At 39.4% G+C, this 17548-nt stretch overlaps 1 protein-coding gene across 6 annotated transcripts in view; it reads right to left on the reverse strand.

Moving 5' to 3' along the window:
* NLGN1 (neuroligin 1) overlaps positions 1-13608 on the reverse strand; it is a 299759-nt gene extending 286151 nt beyond the window's left edge. For 4 of the 6 annotated variants that reach the window (XM_077785735.1, XM_077785734.1, XM_077785733.1 and 1 more), the window contains exon 1: positions 12803-13608. In XM_077785735.1, the coding sequence (XP_077641861.1) occupies positions 12803-13295 (493 nt within the window). In that variant the 5' untranslated portion in view covers positions 13296-13608. Of the gene's footprint in view, positions 1-12287; positions 12348-12802 lie in introns of all 6 variants that reach the window. The other 2 variants (XM_077785731.1, XM_077785730.1) reach the window with 1 other exon arrangement.
* Positions 13609-17548: the final 3940 nt, after the last annotated feature.

A 17548-nucleotide genomic window follows, 5' to 3' on the forward strand; every position in this document is an offset into this window, starting at 1 on the left:
CACTTCTTCAAGTTCAGCTAATTCTGAGTTTGTAAAAAACATTCATAACAGCTGCAACATGACTTCCAATGCAACAGTTCTTCAGCTCGTTTTAGGGAAGGAAAAAACCAAAACAGGAGCTATATCATGTCAAGCCTGATTCAGATGTCCTTCACCTTCACTGAGAAAAGAGCAGGTATTTTTAAATTCCAAACCTGTACTTTTATGGCAGTATTCAGTGAGAAAAGGATGTGATACAATCTGCTCCAGATTTTAATATTAGACAGAACCATCAGAAGCTTCTTTGTTAACTCCTAAACCAGTGATAATCCTGCAGTTTTTTCATCTCTTTGCATTTACAGTTAATAATATGGGAAATATTTCGTGGCATTTCAGAACTGTAGCTGCTGTTTTATGAAAACCTCCTCACCCATTGATTTACATCCCCAACTCCCCTTCCAAGAGCTTCCTTCCCAAATTAAACATGCTAACGATTTTCTATGCAAAATTTAACAACCTAATAGGCTGAACAAGTCAAATGAAAATACACTAATTGTTGCCTTTGATGTATACTATTCTGCCAATTCTCTCATGAAAGCAGTATATTAGCATTAGCTGGAGTAGTTACTAAAATATAGATTAATAAAGAAAAGCTTATATATATACATGCTAAGAAGATGACACTGCAGACTGCAAAAAACACAACTTCAAGGCTCAGAAGTGACACAAATGGCTATTATACACTAAAAAACCATTTTCAGAGGAGCCCAGAAAACGAGCTACTAAAGAATGAATCACAAGCCTTTATCTGAATTAGCCGGCATTGGTTCATAACACTGGGTTTATGCAATAAAGGTACTCAAAATAAGATTACACAGTCAAAATAATAAATACAGAATGGGATGAGAGAGATAAAAGGCTGGTGAGAGAACAAAATGCTTTCTGCCTAACCCCAGGGATCTGAAATGAGCTCCCCCAAGAAACTGCCCAATTGCTTTATAAAGTAAGATTACCATGTGCATGTATTTTTTCACCCAGAGTACAAGCAATAATGTGTTTTAGCCTAGGACCAGCATCATAGAGAGAGCTTTATTGCAGAATTGGTTCATTCTGTCCTCCAGCCCATCTCTGAGCAAGAGGTTTGGTGCCACTGTGATCTTAGCACACACAAAGAAAACAGATGCAAACAAACATTAAGGGAATATAAATATTCTCCAAAGAAATAGTGACACAAAATTACTTTCTATTGCTTTGTCTTTAAGAGTTTGCTTATAATGATTTGATAATTTAATCTAATTGATCTCCCCGAGTACTTCTATGACTCTAATCACTGTAGTATCTGATTACTGGAACAGATCCATACTTTATCTCCAGATTTAATAACTAAATCTATACTTGAAATAGAGTCACACAAGTTCAGCAGAGGGAGAGGGCCAGATGCTGCTTAGCCAGGGCAGGAGGGAGGGAGAGGAAACAGGCTCCTGAAGAATCACTGGAAAGGTACCCGTGGCTTTGTGCAAATCCTCCCTCTGCAACCAAAGGAGCCCATTTCTGAGGTTAGAGAAGGAAAGCTGGAATGTGACATAATTAATGGGGGCAGAACCAAAAATGAGCTACTGTCTATGGCCTGTGCTCCTTCAAACTGTCTTCTTCGCAAGCACAAAGTAAATGTAATTATTATTATCGGTTCTTTGTTCTCTTCCAGGCTAGCCCTTCATCAGCCTGAAAATTATGACATTTCCTGAATGCATTTCAACAGCTTCTTAACCTTTTTATTTCCCAAGAGCAGAGACAATGTCAGGCAGCACTCAGAGATTTTAGCAGTGAAAAGGTTAACACCCAAAATTGTTAATGATAACAACAGCATTCACTGAGCCAGATAATCACTCACAAAGAATTTCAATCTAAAGTCACTTAAAATTCAAGGAAACCACTATATTTCTTCAAGGAAGTGACAGCAGTTAGCAGAATATTCATAATTCAAACATCAGGCCAAAATCTGACTTACTGCTGAGTTTATCTATTTTCAATGGAGCAATATTAAGGGCTGGCTTTTGCTCTACCTTAAGTGAAACTTATTTTGTGATATGTCCTCTAACACAGGTGGCTGAGCAGAGAGGAGTGACAGCCAGGGCATTTGCACAGTGCAAATATCAAGTATAGAACGTATATGGAGCATTTCTGAGAAGTTATTTGTTTCTTCCTCTCTCGTTTGACTGCTGCTTGTTTGTTGTGCTGATACTCAGCCAAACTAGCTTGTAGTTGAATATGTCAAAGCTCTGGGCAGAAAAACAGCAGCTAATATATGTTAGCAAACTCTGGAGAGAAAAATAGTTTCTGCCACTAAAAACTGCAGGGTGGAATTGTGCACTGCCTTCTTCTTCACCTTATTTTGCCTAAAGGGAAAGAGCCTTTTAATCCTATTTCTCTGCTTGGTTTGAGCAGTGCCTGGCAGTGTACACCTGCTTCAATGAGTGTGTCAGGAGCCTCTTTGCTGTCAGATCCCTTTCCTTGCTGCTCCCAGCTCATCATCTGTCTCCCAGCTCACCTCTGCAGGCAAACGTCCCATCTTGCCCAAGCACATCTCAGCAGCCATCCCTCAAAGATGTCAGGAGGAGAAACAAAATCAGCCTGTCACTGGCTCACAGTCCAGGGCAGCTCTCTCTGTCACACACGAGCAGCACAGAGTGAAAGGGACACAGGATGGGCTGTGGGGGTTTGAACAACAGCCCCAAATTCAGGGTGGAGCGTGGACTTCCAGCAGGACCTCTTCAGCAACCATCCGTGTCTCTGTAAAACTCAAGCACTCATTTTGCCTGATCCTGTATCTCAGTGTGCTTCTGGCCAGGAAATGCCTTCAGTACCTGAACTGCAAATACATCATGGCAAGGATTGCAGTAATCAAGGGTTTCATGGAGCTTTAAAGAAAAAACAAGAGGTGCAACTTTTCTTTCTTCCTTTGTGTGAGACCTCGTCTATGGAGACTCCATCTAAAAGAGATGGCAGGTGCTTCAGCTCTTAAGTATAGCAATTATTTATTGTTTCAGAAGTTATTGTTTTGAGCAAAAGTAATCCATTTTTCATTAACTAGTGGCTCAGTTAATGACTGAAAAGTGTAGAAAACACAGTTAATTCGCGCTCCTGTTCCACATAGCTCAGCTATTAACTGATTCATATGGAGAGCTATTTCATCTGTACTTAGCATCAGAGAAACAGAGAAGGATTAAGATTTTGAAATCTAGGTTTACAGCGAGATTCCTTGTGAAATTTCATTAAATAAACCTGCCTCTCCAACAGCCATACATAGCAATATTTCATGGATCCAAAACACTGTATAGAGCACAGAAAATCATATTAATAAAAACAGTCTTAGTTTTGGTAAATGTGTAAAATCTTCTGTTTGTCTCACATAGGTATCTTAGACATGGCCTTCAGTTATTAAGTCCTTTTTCTAAAACAAAGTCCAATTTTTTTTGTGACTTTAAAATAAATATGAAAACATATGAGTCAATATCAATTTTGCAACCAAGTAAGACAAACTGTACTGGCTTTCCTTTGAGCTCTCAGATCTGATTATGACTGTTAGATGTACATATATACGTAGACAAATGCCTGTTTCATATTACCTTTCCACTGGGTCCATCTCATTAAGACTATTGCTTTGGGAATGAGGATTCTCAGAAAATGAGTTCTCACTGGGTCAGCTGCATGCAGCTGGTTCTGTTCTGTTTGCCTGCTTGCTACATTAAAAGTAATACACTAAAGAATATCAAATTAAGAGAGAAGAGTAATGTGGGCAGAAAATAAAAAACAATCCCTGCAAGGGCACTGTAGGGAGGTTGACAAGAAGACTGGTGCAAAACTTTGGGGTAAAAGGGCAGCAAGTCCTCAGGAAAACCCCAAAAATAAAAGCAAATCATGGCAGCCTCAGCAAGAACCTTGGCACAAGGTGAGATAAACAGAGAGGTCTTCTCCAGGCCATGGGTGGATAGTCTTGCTTCAGCTTAGGGCACGGAAAGACATTATTGCTGATCCAGGATCCCTTGTTCCTCTGCTCCTCAGAGCTTCTCTCCCACCATTTTGAGGGAGTTAAAAATTCTGCATTAGAGGATGAAGAATTCTGCATTCCCTGCTGAGCAAATTAGGTGAATTAAGCAGAATGTTTGTCTAACCTGCCTGACTGCATCTGAAGGAAGTGGGGAGAATGTGCATGAGTCACTGCCCTGACCACGCTGGGAGCAAGGGCTGCAGGAGGAGCCCAGCTGGCAGGTGGGAGGGAAGGTGGGCATGGAGCTTTGGGCACAGCTCCAGCCTGCCCCGAGCATCCGTGGGTGCTGTGCTGGCAGAGCCCAGGAGGGTGCCAAGGTGAGGGTGGCTCCTCGTTGCCACAGGGTCAGGGCTGTGCACTCATCAGTGAGCAACAAACAGCCTCTGTCAGATGTGAAACACAGAATGGGAAAACAAGCTGGAAAACTCTACACGTCTTACTGCCGTTTTTAATGTCTTACTGCCATTTTTAATGACTTCTAAAATTAGCTGAAGGAGGGGAAGAGGGATCATCTGTACGCTACAGAAGGTTGACACGAAAAAGGGTGAGAAATCTGTGATCCTGGGGTTTTGGTAGATTCTAACATATGTTATCCTTTCCAGTTATTCCCAACCCACTCTGCAGGAGAGAGAGGGAGATGCTCCACAGGGATCCTCTGTATCCATGCTGCTGAGTCCATCTCCTGTGCCTGGAGCATCACAAGAACCTGTACCACAAGAAGGTTTTATTTTCCTCTTTCCTTAACACCTGGAGATGCAAAATTTCGACACTCCAATATATAAAGAGATCTTTGAATCTCAGCACGTAATAAAACCTCCTCGTATTTAGCGGAGGTTTTTCATCATCTTCAGCCAACTGTTGGATAAGTTTCTGCCTCTGTTTAGAAAAAGGATGTCTAAGTACAAAATGTGCTTGCTCTGGGCTGAGCCTTCTAGAAACATTCAGCAAGCTGTGCAATCTTCCTACACAATGCACCTTTCCATTAAAAATCTGAAGACAGGTTTTGGTGTAAAAATATGGAGAACAGAAAGTAAAGACAGAAAGGCAATAGAGACAAATCTTTTTCCATGAGCTTTGTGTAATATTTTCTCAAAATAACTTTGCAGGGGTTTTACTGCCAGTTCATAATGTGGATGATTCACTTCTGATATTTCTGATAAAACAATATTCAAAACTTCAAAATCTCTTCCAACTCATTTATGCTACCATTTAATTAGGGCTTCTGCAATATGTTACAAGGGCATCATTATCCCCTATAATTGTATAATAATTACAATTTTTAATGAAATAATTGCAAGTACACTAAATGTGTAGATATAATTACGGTAATTACATAAATACCTGATTTTCAGCTAATAATTAAAGAAGGCCTTTACAAAAAGGGGGAAAATTAACAAATGGAAGCTTTTCAGAAAACAAATACAAATAATAAATAGCTGACTCTCTCCTGTCAGTTCTGCCTTACTAGATTATTTTTCACTCTCTGTCTCTATATATGATTTTCAACAGATTCTAAAATAAGAATTCAAAACTAGTTAAATATTAAATCATACCAAGAGACTTCAATACTTTGCCTCTGCAGGGCCTGATCTACTAGCATTAATATATATAGCCCAAACTTAATGATTCTAGGAGAGGTCAGCATCTCAATTGAATTGTAAATGACTGTCAATGGAAGGAAGAGGTGAATTGTGCCTACAACAACATACAAACTGTCCTGCTGGTTCTGGTTTCCTCCAAAATGTGTCCTTTTGGTCAAACCTACTGGCTATACCCTCATTAACACAGAAACCCAGCAGAAGATACATTCTCACCAGGGCAATGATATTTCAATAAAGGAACTACTTACAGAGCCTCATCAGCTGAAATAAAAACCCCAGTTCTTCAACCAGGGAATTTCCTCTCCCTTCAAACACATTCCTATGACTGAACTTGCTGTGTGCTTTCTGTACTCTTAGTATGAATAGGAAAGTCAAAATCCAGCCTCATAAAAAGCATTCAGAAACCTCTGCCAGGGCAGAGTGATTCTTGCTCTGATAGCACTAAGGGATATTAACAGAATTCCCACAGCACAGGAATTAGCAACATGATTTACTGCTGCTGCTGAAATGTTCCAAAACACTTTGGCACAACTCTGGAAAGGGAAATCAGCTGCAGCACCTGGACTATGCCATTTCCACATGTCTTGCAATATCTGCAAGAGCAGCCCTGGGGAAGCTCCAGTTGCAGCCAGAGACCACTCTGGTCCCTGCACTGTGTTGGAATAGAGGTGCTAACATTGCTAAAAGTCAGCTTTGTCCCACTTTTAGCCTTGCATTGTTCAGTGCTGCTCCTTCTTTGGATAAATCCCATTATTACAAGCATGAGAAAGTAAAATAAGGAATATTAATATTAAAACAGAAGGAAATGGTTTGATATCCCTAAAACAAATCTCATTTATGGTAAGCTCATTAAAGCAGTTGATTTCTGAATGCTGAGTATAATTATTAATACCATACATATCAAAGTGGAGAAGACATGTAAATTTGACATCATAAAGTAAGTAAAAATGAAGAAGGCGAAAGAATTATGAGTGAAAAGAATTTGGAAAAAAAAAAGAAAAAGAAATTATACTGGAGCAATATTCAAGTTATAAGCAGATTATTAACATTGTGAGATGATCCTTAAGAATGGTTTGACACATGTAAGCACCATGTTTCAAGCTTAAAAAAATATCCAAAGAATACAAAATGTTTGTATCCATGTGTATTATAAGGAGACAAAAAGATGAAGAGCATTAATACAGAGAAGAGCAAAGGAATAATACGACAAAACAGGAGGGAAAAAGAAAGCAGAAAATAATAGTTATCCAAAAGCCATATTAGTTACTCAAAAGTTCCTCCTGAAAATGTACAAATACACTTATGCAGTTATTTTTTTATCAGATTTATCCATTCTGGCTTTAAATGATAAATTAGAAACTAACAGATTGAAAGGAAAACCATCTCACAGATGTTTACTGGGTAAAACCAGTCCAAGCCAACAAAGGCCGGGGGAAGAAGCACAAACCAGTTTTATCCGACTTAGCATTATCAGGGTAGCAGTACTATTTTAGAGCCTGTGTGGGGGAGGATGTAGAAAATGAAAAGCAAGCAGTAAAATAATGGACAAGGAATGGAATTAGATCAGAATTTAAGACCTGTTAGAGCTATAAGCACTGTCAAGGTATATGAACAAAGCAGTTGCAGCACGATGGCTCTGTGGTCAGCAACAGCCCAGAGCCCGAACAACCAGACATTTACAGGGGACTGTGACCAGTGCTGATGGCATTTAAGATGACTGGAGTCTTAAAATACAGTCTGCAGTCTTCTGTTGTCAAGCACTGGCTCACCCAGACAGAGGGCTGGAGAAAGTACATCAGAGTTTTAAGCATTTTATTTCAAATATGACATAAACCTACTGCACATCTTTGAAAAATTCTGCTAACTGACACTAACAGCTTTAGATTGTGAAAGGATGAAAAGGTCTGTACAAGACAATGTTTGCTTCATTATCTTCTTCCATGTATTACCAGTATAATAGGAAATGCTGCAGTGGTGGTGCAGGAATGAAAAACAGGGCTTCAAAAAGGAACAGAAAAATAGAACAATTGTGGTGTCTTGGTGAGTAGCAGTGGAGTTAGGGATTGTGGACTACGTGTGTGCTGATACCAGAGGGAATAAGGATGAGGGCTCTCCAGCCAAGACCCAGCATGGATGGGGGTGAAAATTCAAATATGTGCAGGCATCTACTGACACAAATACACTACAGACAAATAATTGGTTAGGAATTTTCAAAGAGGCCTAATGAAGATATAAACACTTTTAAAGGGTTGATGTCCCCCAAAATACACACAAAGGCATATTTTGTAAGTTTGGCAGTCATTCCCAAGAGACCCAGAGCCCTGGCAATGGTTTGCAAAGGTTTGTTTTCAGTCTCCTGACAGCATAACTTATTTTGACAAAGCTCTGTCTACAGCGATGGAAGCTCACACCTTAGATTTCATATTTTTCATTCACATGGCCATAGAGAAATGAATATTTCAATAATTTTTGACAATTTACCTTCTACTCTTCCATTACTTCAACATCATTTTCTAAATGACATCTTTAGAAAAAAGGGGCACTGACAATCAATTGACAACTTTTGCCAGTGGAAATACACACTTTAAAGGTCTCAGCTTGTCCTTTTCTGGTTGATTTCAGAGCTGAAATGGGTTTACAGAAATATCTTCATTTAAGGGAGTCCACAGGAACTGCACAAGTTACATTAATTGCTCTTTTCCAAAATCTGATGATCAGTAAACAGTTCTAGGGTAGTTAAATGGAGTATTGGAACAAACACTCTACAGAAACATGAAGGTAACAGGTGAAATTTCTGCTTAGTGTTCTAAAGAATATTTCACATTGCTAAGCTTAAAGCCCTGAGGTTATCAGAGCCTCTTACAAAACAGAGCTGATGTAACATATTCTCAATTGAAAACAAAGGGAGATCAAAGCAGGATGAGATTACAGCACTGTGATTTGTGTTTCAGTTCCATGAATATATTTGTGTGTATGTACATTTGCTCCAGTGCGTCCATAGTAACCACAGCCATAACCCAGAAAGTATGGTGTGGGGAGCTTTGCTCTGAAAATCAAGTAGCCCATTAGGAGGCATAAATATTAATAGAGCTGTCTAATCCTACACTCTCAAATGAGGTAGTTCAGATCATGAGTCTTCGCATTTAAAATTTATTCACTGCCCTGACTAGAATAAGAAACAGAACCCACATGTGGGGAAGTCACAGATATTGGGCGAGCTCTGAGCCACTGATAATTCCTAAGCATAAAAGTAAGGATCAAGTGATTTCTTTCCTTCTTCTACACCTAAATCTCCTACAAATACTAATTTATCCAAAACTGCATCTGCCTGGCTCCATGACATTGAGGATATACCACCTACACCTCCACATTTTAACACTGAGGCATCTTCAGGCAGCATGAAAGCTTTTGTACAGGCTCCTAAGAAAGAGCACACTCATCCCAAGTGCAGAGCACAAAAACCATGGGGGTTCTTTTGGTGGTCATATAAGTGATCCTTTCCAAATTTTCTTTATGTAGTTGTCATCAAATTAGGAAATTCCTGGTGCCAACCATTGAAATGGAAAGAAATGAATATAGAGTCTTAAAACACCACAGGTATGCAGCTAAAGCAGGATGCACTTGGCCTCCTAAGAGATAACAATATATTCTGGATCACGAGTAAAATATTTGTGTTTTGACTATAAGGTAAATTTAGAGGTCTGAAATTGCAAACAGTAGAATACTATTCAGATAATCCCTAGAAATGCTGCAAAGGTTTGTCAAGAAATTCAGGAAATGCCAGATAATAAATAATATTATTAGTATCAATCACTAAAATGGTATTACCCACAATATAACCAGGGTTTATTAAAATTTAGAGTTATGAAAACTAGACTCAAAAAAAGTAACACAGAGTTACTCAGATGCCTTTGCACTTATTTTCCAAAACCAGCCCTTGCCAACAAAAGTCTCTGCATACCCAAAACAGAATTAGCAGTCTCTGACCTTGATGTACCTGAAGGAAAAGACACAAAACCAGATGCTCTTTCTTTATTTTTGAATCAGTAAATTGAAGGTCAAGTAACTGAAATAAGTGCCTCCATATTTTGCAAAAAACATGCTGATTTTTTTCATTTCTTTTCACCCAGCTTCAGCCTATCATTCTGCAGTCTCTGCTGTGGGGACACCCAAATCCCAACAGGAGGTCATGGATATAATGCTCATTACCATCTCTGGCATGACTCATGGATAGAAGTCCTTTCATTTCTACATCTATTTTAATCAGATTGCTCCCTGTACTTAAAAAATTTGAATTTTCTAATGTCCCTCAGCTGACAATTAAGTATAAATACTAATTTATTTATCTAATTCAATCTACTTCATGTAGTAGGAAGGAATCAAACCACATGTAAGGATAGCATATGGTTGCCTCTTCAGTCACTTTCATCTTACATGTCCTTTATGAATTAAAAAGATAGTGTAAAAATCTGCCTCTGATTTCCAGATTTTCTCCTTCCAATAATTTTCATCACCATGATGCTACGACTGTGACCTAAAAATCCAGCAAAGGAGAGAGTGTTGGGCCTTTCTTCTTTCTGCTACAAAACTGATGCCATTTCCCAGCCGTGGTTGCTGCTCAGTTGCTGTGACTTTACTGCAACTTTGTCCTGCAACTCCTTTTACCCCTGGCCTTGGGGGCAATCCCAGCCCAGGATAAATCTCAGGTTATGCATGGGTGAGTAGACTGAGAGTTACTGAGAGAACAGAGATTTCTACAGATATCTCAGCTGCCCAGCTGAAGGTATTCAGGAGCTCTCTGCACTTGTCAACAGCAAAAGGTAGGCTTTTTATTGTGCTGTGTGTGCAATGAATCTGAGTGGAAAGGTACCTACTGAATTTCAAGTAACTCTCTTTATTCTCCTTCAGGCCCACAGGACAATAAGCGTGACTTTCTCAGCTGCTGGGCTCTCTCTCCCTTGACTTTTGCTATTTTCCTGATTATTTTTTTTTTAATACTCTCTCATTTGAAAGATGCTTTCCGAGAACAATGATGGGGATCTGTATCTTTATTTATGACTTTGTGAATCAGCGTCTGGGTGATAGGAAGTGAAAGTTGCTCAGCTAATTACACACGCTTGATGAACTGCGTAATAACTGCTGCAGCACTGCACATTAATTGAATGCATATAAATGACAGCAGTTATTCTAACTTGAATGATGTGTGAAGAAGTGACGTTGCTCACAGTACCCTGATTATCTTCATTTCCAGCTTTGGGAATCCAGCTTAAACAATTGTACTTTTACAGCGCCGAGCAAAAATTCCCTAACAGAAAACAGAAGATGCCTCAAAGCCTGACACTTTAAACACAAATTGCTTTAAGTCACTGAAAGTGGATTTAGACATCTCAAAAAAGCATACATCGAGCAGCTACAATTAACAATTAATAATTAACAGCTAGTTGCAACCAGCAGTTTGGAGCTGTAAGAGCTAAAGCCTTGGGAATGAGGCCACCTTCATTTTGAGCCTAGATATTGCCTCAAAAGCCTAATGTAGTGTTTAAAGAGTTAAATTTCACCTATCTGTAAACATTTCTGCTATGCACTTTCCTAAAATGTGTTTGTTTTGGAATAGCAGGATAAAAAATAAACAGATTACAGCTAATAGTCAACTGTGCATGTCCACAGTACTCTTTGTTTACCCCAAAAAGCATTCTAATTCACATGTAGTCCAGCTCTAAGGTGACACATTATTTTAAAGAAAACAATAAAGGAAAATCATTTGATGCAAAACAAACATGTATAGTACAAAATTAGTACTTCAAAACTAGCACCAAATGCCTCCTTTGAATCAGTATCAAAATAGACCTTCTCTGTTGCATGTCAACTGCTTGAGGAATTTGCAAATATTCACAAAGAAATCTGCAAACTCTTCCATAGCATTTAACACAGAAAGGGGAGAAGCCAAGTTTCCAAAGCTTCCAAAAGCAGTCTAGCTCCCAAAGTACCATGTCACAATATTTTAACAGTTCCCTACCACCCCTATTAAGAGTTTTTGGGCTTTGACAAAGAGACCTGTAATCACAGAATAAAGGAAATCAAAGCTCACTTTTAGAAGCGCGTAAACGGAAAAAAAAGCCCAAAAAACGTTTCACATCTACACTTCAGAAAAGTTAAGCCTGTTCCAAGAAAATGGGGAGCATCCTGCAGAAAGCCAGAGCAGGTCTCAGCCCTGTGTTGCTATAACATTTCCCAGCCATTATGCCATAGTTTGGGAAGGGAGAGCTGTGGGCTGTGCCAGCCCCTCCAGCGGTAGCAGTGCCCATCCCAGGGCACAGAGCTCCCTCCTCTGCATCCACACTCAGCATCCCATCCCCTGGTGCCACTGACAGACACTGCCCAGAGCCCCGAGGCCAAGAGAGGAGCTGCCAGCACTGCCACTGCAGAGAGTGCCAGGCAGAGATGGTCAGGTGCAACCGAGCCCCGGCTGTACAAAACTTATCTTCTCATCTGCTGTACACGGACCTCTCTTTAATCACCTCTCCACCAGGACAAGTCCCTAAGAGTACACAGCACCAACAATCAGCCTCTTTCACCTGTATTATTCCTTCTCCTTTCGCAAGGTTTTGATCTCTCCCCCGTTTTGTTTGTTTTGGTTTTTTTGTCCACTTTATACATACCTCCTTTTCTACAAATTTTCTTGCCGGGTTTTCTGGCACATTCCTTGGATATTCTTTTGACTGAAAAATGAATAGAAGACTAGAAAATAACATGGAGCTCCGTCACAGACAGTAGGAGCATGCAACACCACTATCTAACTTAAATATGACCTGCTTTATTAGGTGCGGAAGATTCTCGACTTGTTGTGCCTGCACATGCAATGGAAAAGATGTTGATGCATCTTCCCAGAAGTCAGTGGGTGGCAATGAGAATTAGGCACCAACTTTGACCTAAAAATTACACGTGCCGTGGGAGAAAAAAAATGAGTGTAGACAGAAAGAAAGCAAGAAATAAGAGAATAAAAATCAAAAAGCAAGGACAAATGCACACAGAGAAAAGCAGCATGCACACATGTAGTAAGCTGGCATGCAAACAGAGAAAGCCATGCGTGCTACCAGTTCACATGAATTAATATTGTTAGAAAGTAGAACAGGAAAATAAAAAGATCTCCCTGTTTCGCCTGCTATTAACTCACCATCCTCGGTGGGGACATAGATATTTAAATAGAGGCAGTCTTCGTTCTGATCTTGCACATAGGTTGATACTACATCCAAGTTATTAGTAAACCACACGGGAAGCATGACTTCAGGCAACCTGCCCTCTATAATGTTCTGGGGACACACTGGAGCAAACTGGGTGGTGTTTTTGATATCTGCCCAGGGAGATGGAGGCTCAGGAGGTTGAAAGCGGCGCTCCCCCGTTGGAGGGGCAGCGTACGGAACCCCGAGAAACTGAATAACGGGCCCCAAAATTTCATTATTAAGTTCCTTCTTAATCCCTCTTATCTTGCCAAAGTTGGTGGTCACCACGGGGTTGGTATCATCCAATTTTTGGGAGGACACAGCTGCAGCGTGAAGCAAAAATCCAAGTATAGAAAAAGCAAAAGTGGCATTCAATCCCGCGTGTAGCAGGCGGACCACCGTCGCTCTCCATACACAGTTCAGCCACACGGATCTTGGAAAGGCCATGGTCCCACATTAGTTGTGTAACTACAGTGAAGCAATCTGATTTGTATCCACTGGTGTAAAAACAGGGCGACCGGAGGAAACAGATCAAGTTTCCTAAATAGGTGCCTGTCAGAAAAATCTCAAAAGGCTTTTCGTGCGGTAAGCATCTTCCATTGATTTCACACTTATTGAAGCTGCATCTTCACTCAGCACTATTTATCAGACTACATCCTATTGACAATTCTGTTTTCCATAGCAGCAATATGAAGAGAGCAGCCATTTACTGCAGAATCCCCTCTTATAAATCAAATCCAGTTAGCCGCAGGTCTATATCCTGGAGAAAATGAAAATAAATCATTAGTATGAAAGAGCTAATATGAGCAGAGTGATAACTAAGTGTTTAACACGTTATTTACATACATTAATATTTGCTAGAGTCATGTAAGTTACACTGCAGTAGTTTATGGGTCCATGAACTGGCAGGTGAAACACTTATTAATGGATTATCTGTAACGTCACCTGTTGAATTTTCAGAGACTTCTAAGGAGAAACAGGACTCATAAAAATACATTTTTAAAATTCACCTTTTCAAGAATAAGAAATTTACTGCCCAGCTACATTACATACGTGTTTATGTTAACATTTTTTTAACTTATTCAGCTCATAATAAATTTTCACCTTGTTTGCAGAAGTTGATTTATCAGAAAGGAAGTAATTATTTCTTAAAGCAGAAGATGAGGAAATTAAAACAGGCAGGCACACTGAAGACCCAAATTAAGTTTATTTCATTAAAGGCGGCTTATAATACATACAAACATTTTTTGTTCATTTTAAAATATAGCATTCATTACTCTCTTTATTCACAGCAACCTGAATTACCATGCTTTATGTGATTTTTCTGCTTCCTGATAAAGTCCACAGATAGACTGAAATGTTCATGTCAATGAAGGATCAAATTCTGCTTCTGCTGAAGTGAATGGCAAACACTGAATTTGCACAGAAGTACAACCGGATGACTGTAGGTTGCTGGGGTTTTTTTCAGAACTGGTTTGGAAAAGGATATGAACAGGAAGCTTAGGGAGGGAGCTGTATATCACAATTTTTATGTCAGATCAATCCTGCATTCCTTATAAAATACTGACTTCAGTGAAAAATGAAAATGTATGTTGAGAGCACTCAATTCCTACCATCCTTAATTTATAACATAAACAATAAGCATTCCCACAGGACAGGAGAAGTCTTATCTTTCACATATCCACATGCTGACTGAACAATATCCTAGAAAAAACAATCAGTTAGGATCAGAGCCTGTATAATCTGAAATTCCAGATGCTATTTTCAACTACTTTAGCTCAGAGGTTGTCACACAAGGCTGTGGTCCAGCACTTCTGAAATTTGCTCAATGCATATCTTCCATATTCATGTGAAACATAGTTCCAACACGACTTACAATATCCTATTATTTAAGATGCAGTGTTATACACAACATAACAGTGTAATCTTACGCTCCCTATTAAGCAGTGTGTAATGCACAAGAAATGTTTTTTGCTTTGTATAGGAAACATTCTTAACCACCTGCTTTTTAATGAGAATTGGTTTTTTTATCATGTCTATACACATTGTGGAGAGAATTCAAAAGAATGGCTTGTCTAATAGTCAGACTACCCTGTAGTTTGGGTTATTAAAAAGGAGATTGTAAAAGCTATATAGGACAGCAGGAGATTTGGTTCATGTCTAGTGTTCCTTTAGCTCTGAACAATCTATCTCAGGAGGCAATAAGGAGATAGATGAAGCTTTTCCGCAATTTTCTCTTTCCCTACTTTCTCTGCTAATTCTAACACTTTCACTGTGAAAATGCATTAACAAACAGGCTTATGTCCTTCATCCTCCAGCTGCATATTCTCAGTATTTGCTGGAAACGCACCAATTTAACTGCAGAAAATAATTCCCCAAACTTGATGTGTGTGTTTACATTTACTTTAACACACTTACATGGAATGACAGACATTCCCCGCATGGAGGATTGTTGCTTTTTAGCATTTCACATGTTGGAGGGAGTAGGGCACTACTTGAGAAACAATAAAGACAGAGCAGACAGACAGATTTCTGAGCAATGCACGTGGAGAGATGGAAGTCTGCTCCTTAGTGGTGCTCAAAAACCTCCACAGCCTTTTCCACTGGGTCTTAAAACCCATGATCATTTGTTTTCCTCTCAGGAATGGAAACATGTACTTTCTCTTCTTTCTCAAACTCAAACTTGTAAATAGCAGGAACTTTATATCAGTACCCTTCCAGTTAATTCACGTGGACTGGGGAACCTCTGAGTTCAGCAAACCCAGCATAGCTGCACCAAGCAAAAACATCCTGCTTCATTCCAAGGTGCTGTGTTTGTTCAACGTGCAAAGCTAACAAGATGCTAATAATTATTTATTTAGCACCTGTTTTCAGTTCTAAAGAAACTTTGTAATACAGTTTTGACACCTCAAATGGTAAATTCAATGTAAAATCAAAACCAGTTCTAGAGCTGGGTTATAATTCTAAGTTTATCCATCTGCTGGTTTGTATTTGCAGCTGAACAGCTCTGCTGTGATCTACAGTTCTGGTTTGCCTCCCATGCATAAGGTTTTACTCTGAGACAGGATGCTGAAAAGGTAAGAATGTAATTCAGTTCTGTGATTGCTATCCCTAATTAATTAACTGTTGGGCAGTAGCCTCCATGAGTAGATGGATAGTCTCTAAAGGGCAGAAAATTGTCAGCTGCTTGCAGGATTTGAATCAACATATTTTCATTGTATTTGTAACTTCAATTTTGGATTTGCTCTTTTCAAGCCTTTTTAAATGTCTAAGTAACAGTTTATTTTTGAGACTGAGAGGTCAGACATTCAAGCCTGTCATTGGCTGCCCTGAAGCTAACACATCAAAACCACAAACTCAACGCAATTAAAATGACTGAGATTTAACAAATCTTTTGAGGCTTTCATGACAAAATTTCATTTTGAGGACTAGGTGCAAGGGAAGCAGGGAAGCTGGCCAGGAGCATGTTGAGAGATAATGCTGGACAAAATTCTCCCCAGTCTTTCTGCAGGTGATCTACACAGGACTTTCCCTTGGTGTCTGGACTCAGCTGAAGAGGAATCAGTGGGAAAAAAAGGAGAAGGAATAAACAGGAATGATCAGGGAGGAAAGCAGACAAATAAACCAAAGAGTAGCAATGATAAATCTGGGACAAGATTTAGCATCAAAATAACGTGGATCTGAGGAGGAGGAGGAGGAGAAACCTTTTCAGATTTTTCTGCTGTCTTGATTTGAGCATCACAATTGCTCCCTGTGGTAACACAAATGAATTCTACTGTAAAAGGTATTTGATAAAGACTTCCATGCTCTTTCAAACAGTCTATACTATACAGAGTTTTTTTCTATCATCTATTATTTTATTATCTTCCTTTCTGAATTCAAATTACTTTATACTCAGATTCTGAAATACTTTAGAGAAGCATTTAGTATGCTGAGGAGTGAACAATCCAAGGGAGCTTCAGTGCATCTTTGCATTTCCAGTGGCACAGGGCATCCCACAACAGGTCACATCTGCTGCAAACTGCATCAGCTCAACTCCTTGTAACTCTTTGTTACTCATGCCCAGACCTTCAAATCTTAAGGGATTGTTTGATCTGTGCCACCTATCAATAGCTCAAATGGATTAATAAGACCTTTGGTGGCATCCAAGGCTTCTGGCCATATGTCAGTAAAGGCTATTATTGTTATGATAAAAATCTCCCAATCCCCCTAAAAAGCTGTTTTCTTTTCAGCTGAAGGTGTGCTCCATGGTTTGATATTCCTGCTCAAAAATTCTTTTCTACTTCCACTTTGCTAGTAAATCCCAGTTGTACAAATGTTGAAAGTGATTGCAAGAGTTTGGAACACCACCCAACGCCACTTCATTGCAAAACACAAGTGCTGTTTTGCAGAACCAGCTACATTTGCATCCATTTTTACTTACAGCAGTCTTTCCTTAGAACTAAGAGCCCAGAGATGTTTCATGTCTCTAAGAAGAAATCTGTGTCCTAAAACAACTATGAAGCCAAGCAGGAACTTGGCAGTACAGAGACCATTAGAGGAAAGATGAGGGTGAACACTGTGTCGGTGTGACACACCAATTGTAAACATGACCAGACAAATCCTCAAGAGATACAGCACAAAATTCCCCACCTCTTCTTTCATATGTCAAGTTAGCAAGGGAAGCAAGTTCCAAATACAGTGTATTTTCTCCCAGCTTA

This window comes from Lonchura striata, chromosome 10 (assembly GCF_046129695.1).
Source record: "Lonchura striata isolate bLonStr1 chromosome 10, bLonStr1.mat, whole genome shotgun sequence".
NCBI lineage: Eukaryota > Metazoa > Chordata > Aves > Passeriformes > Estrildidae > Lonchura > Lonchura striata.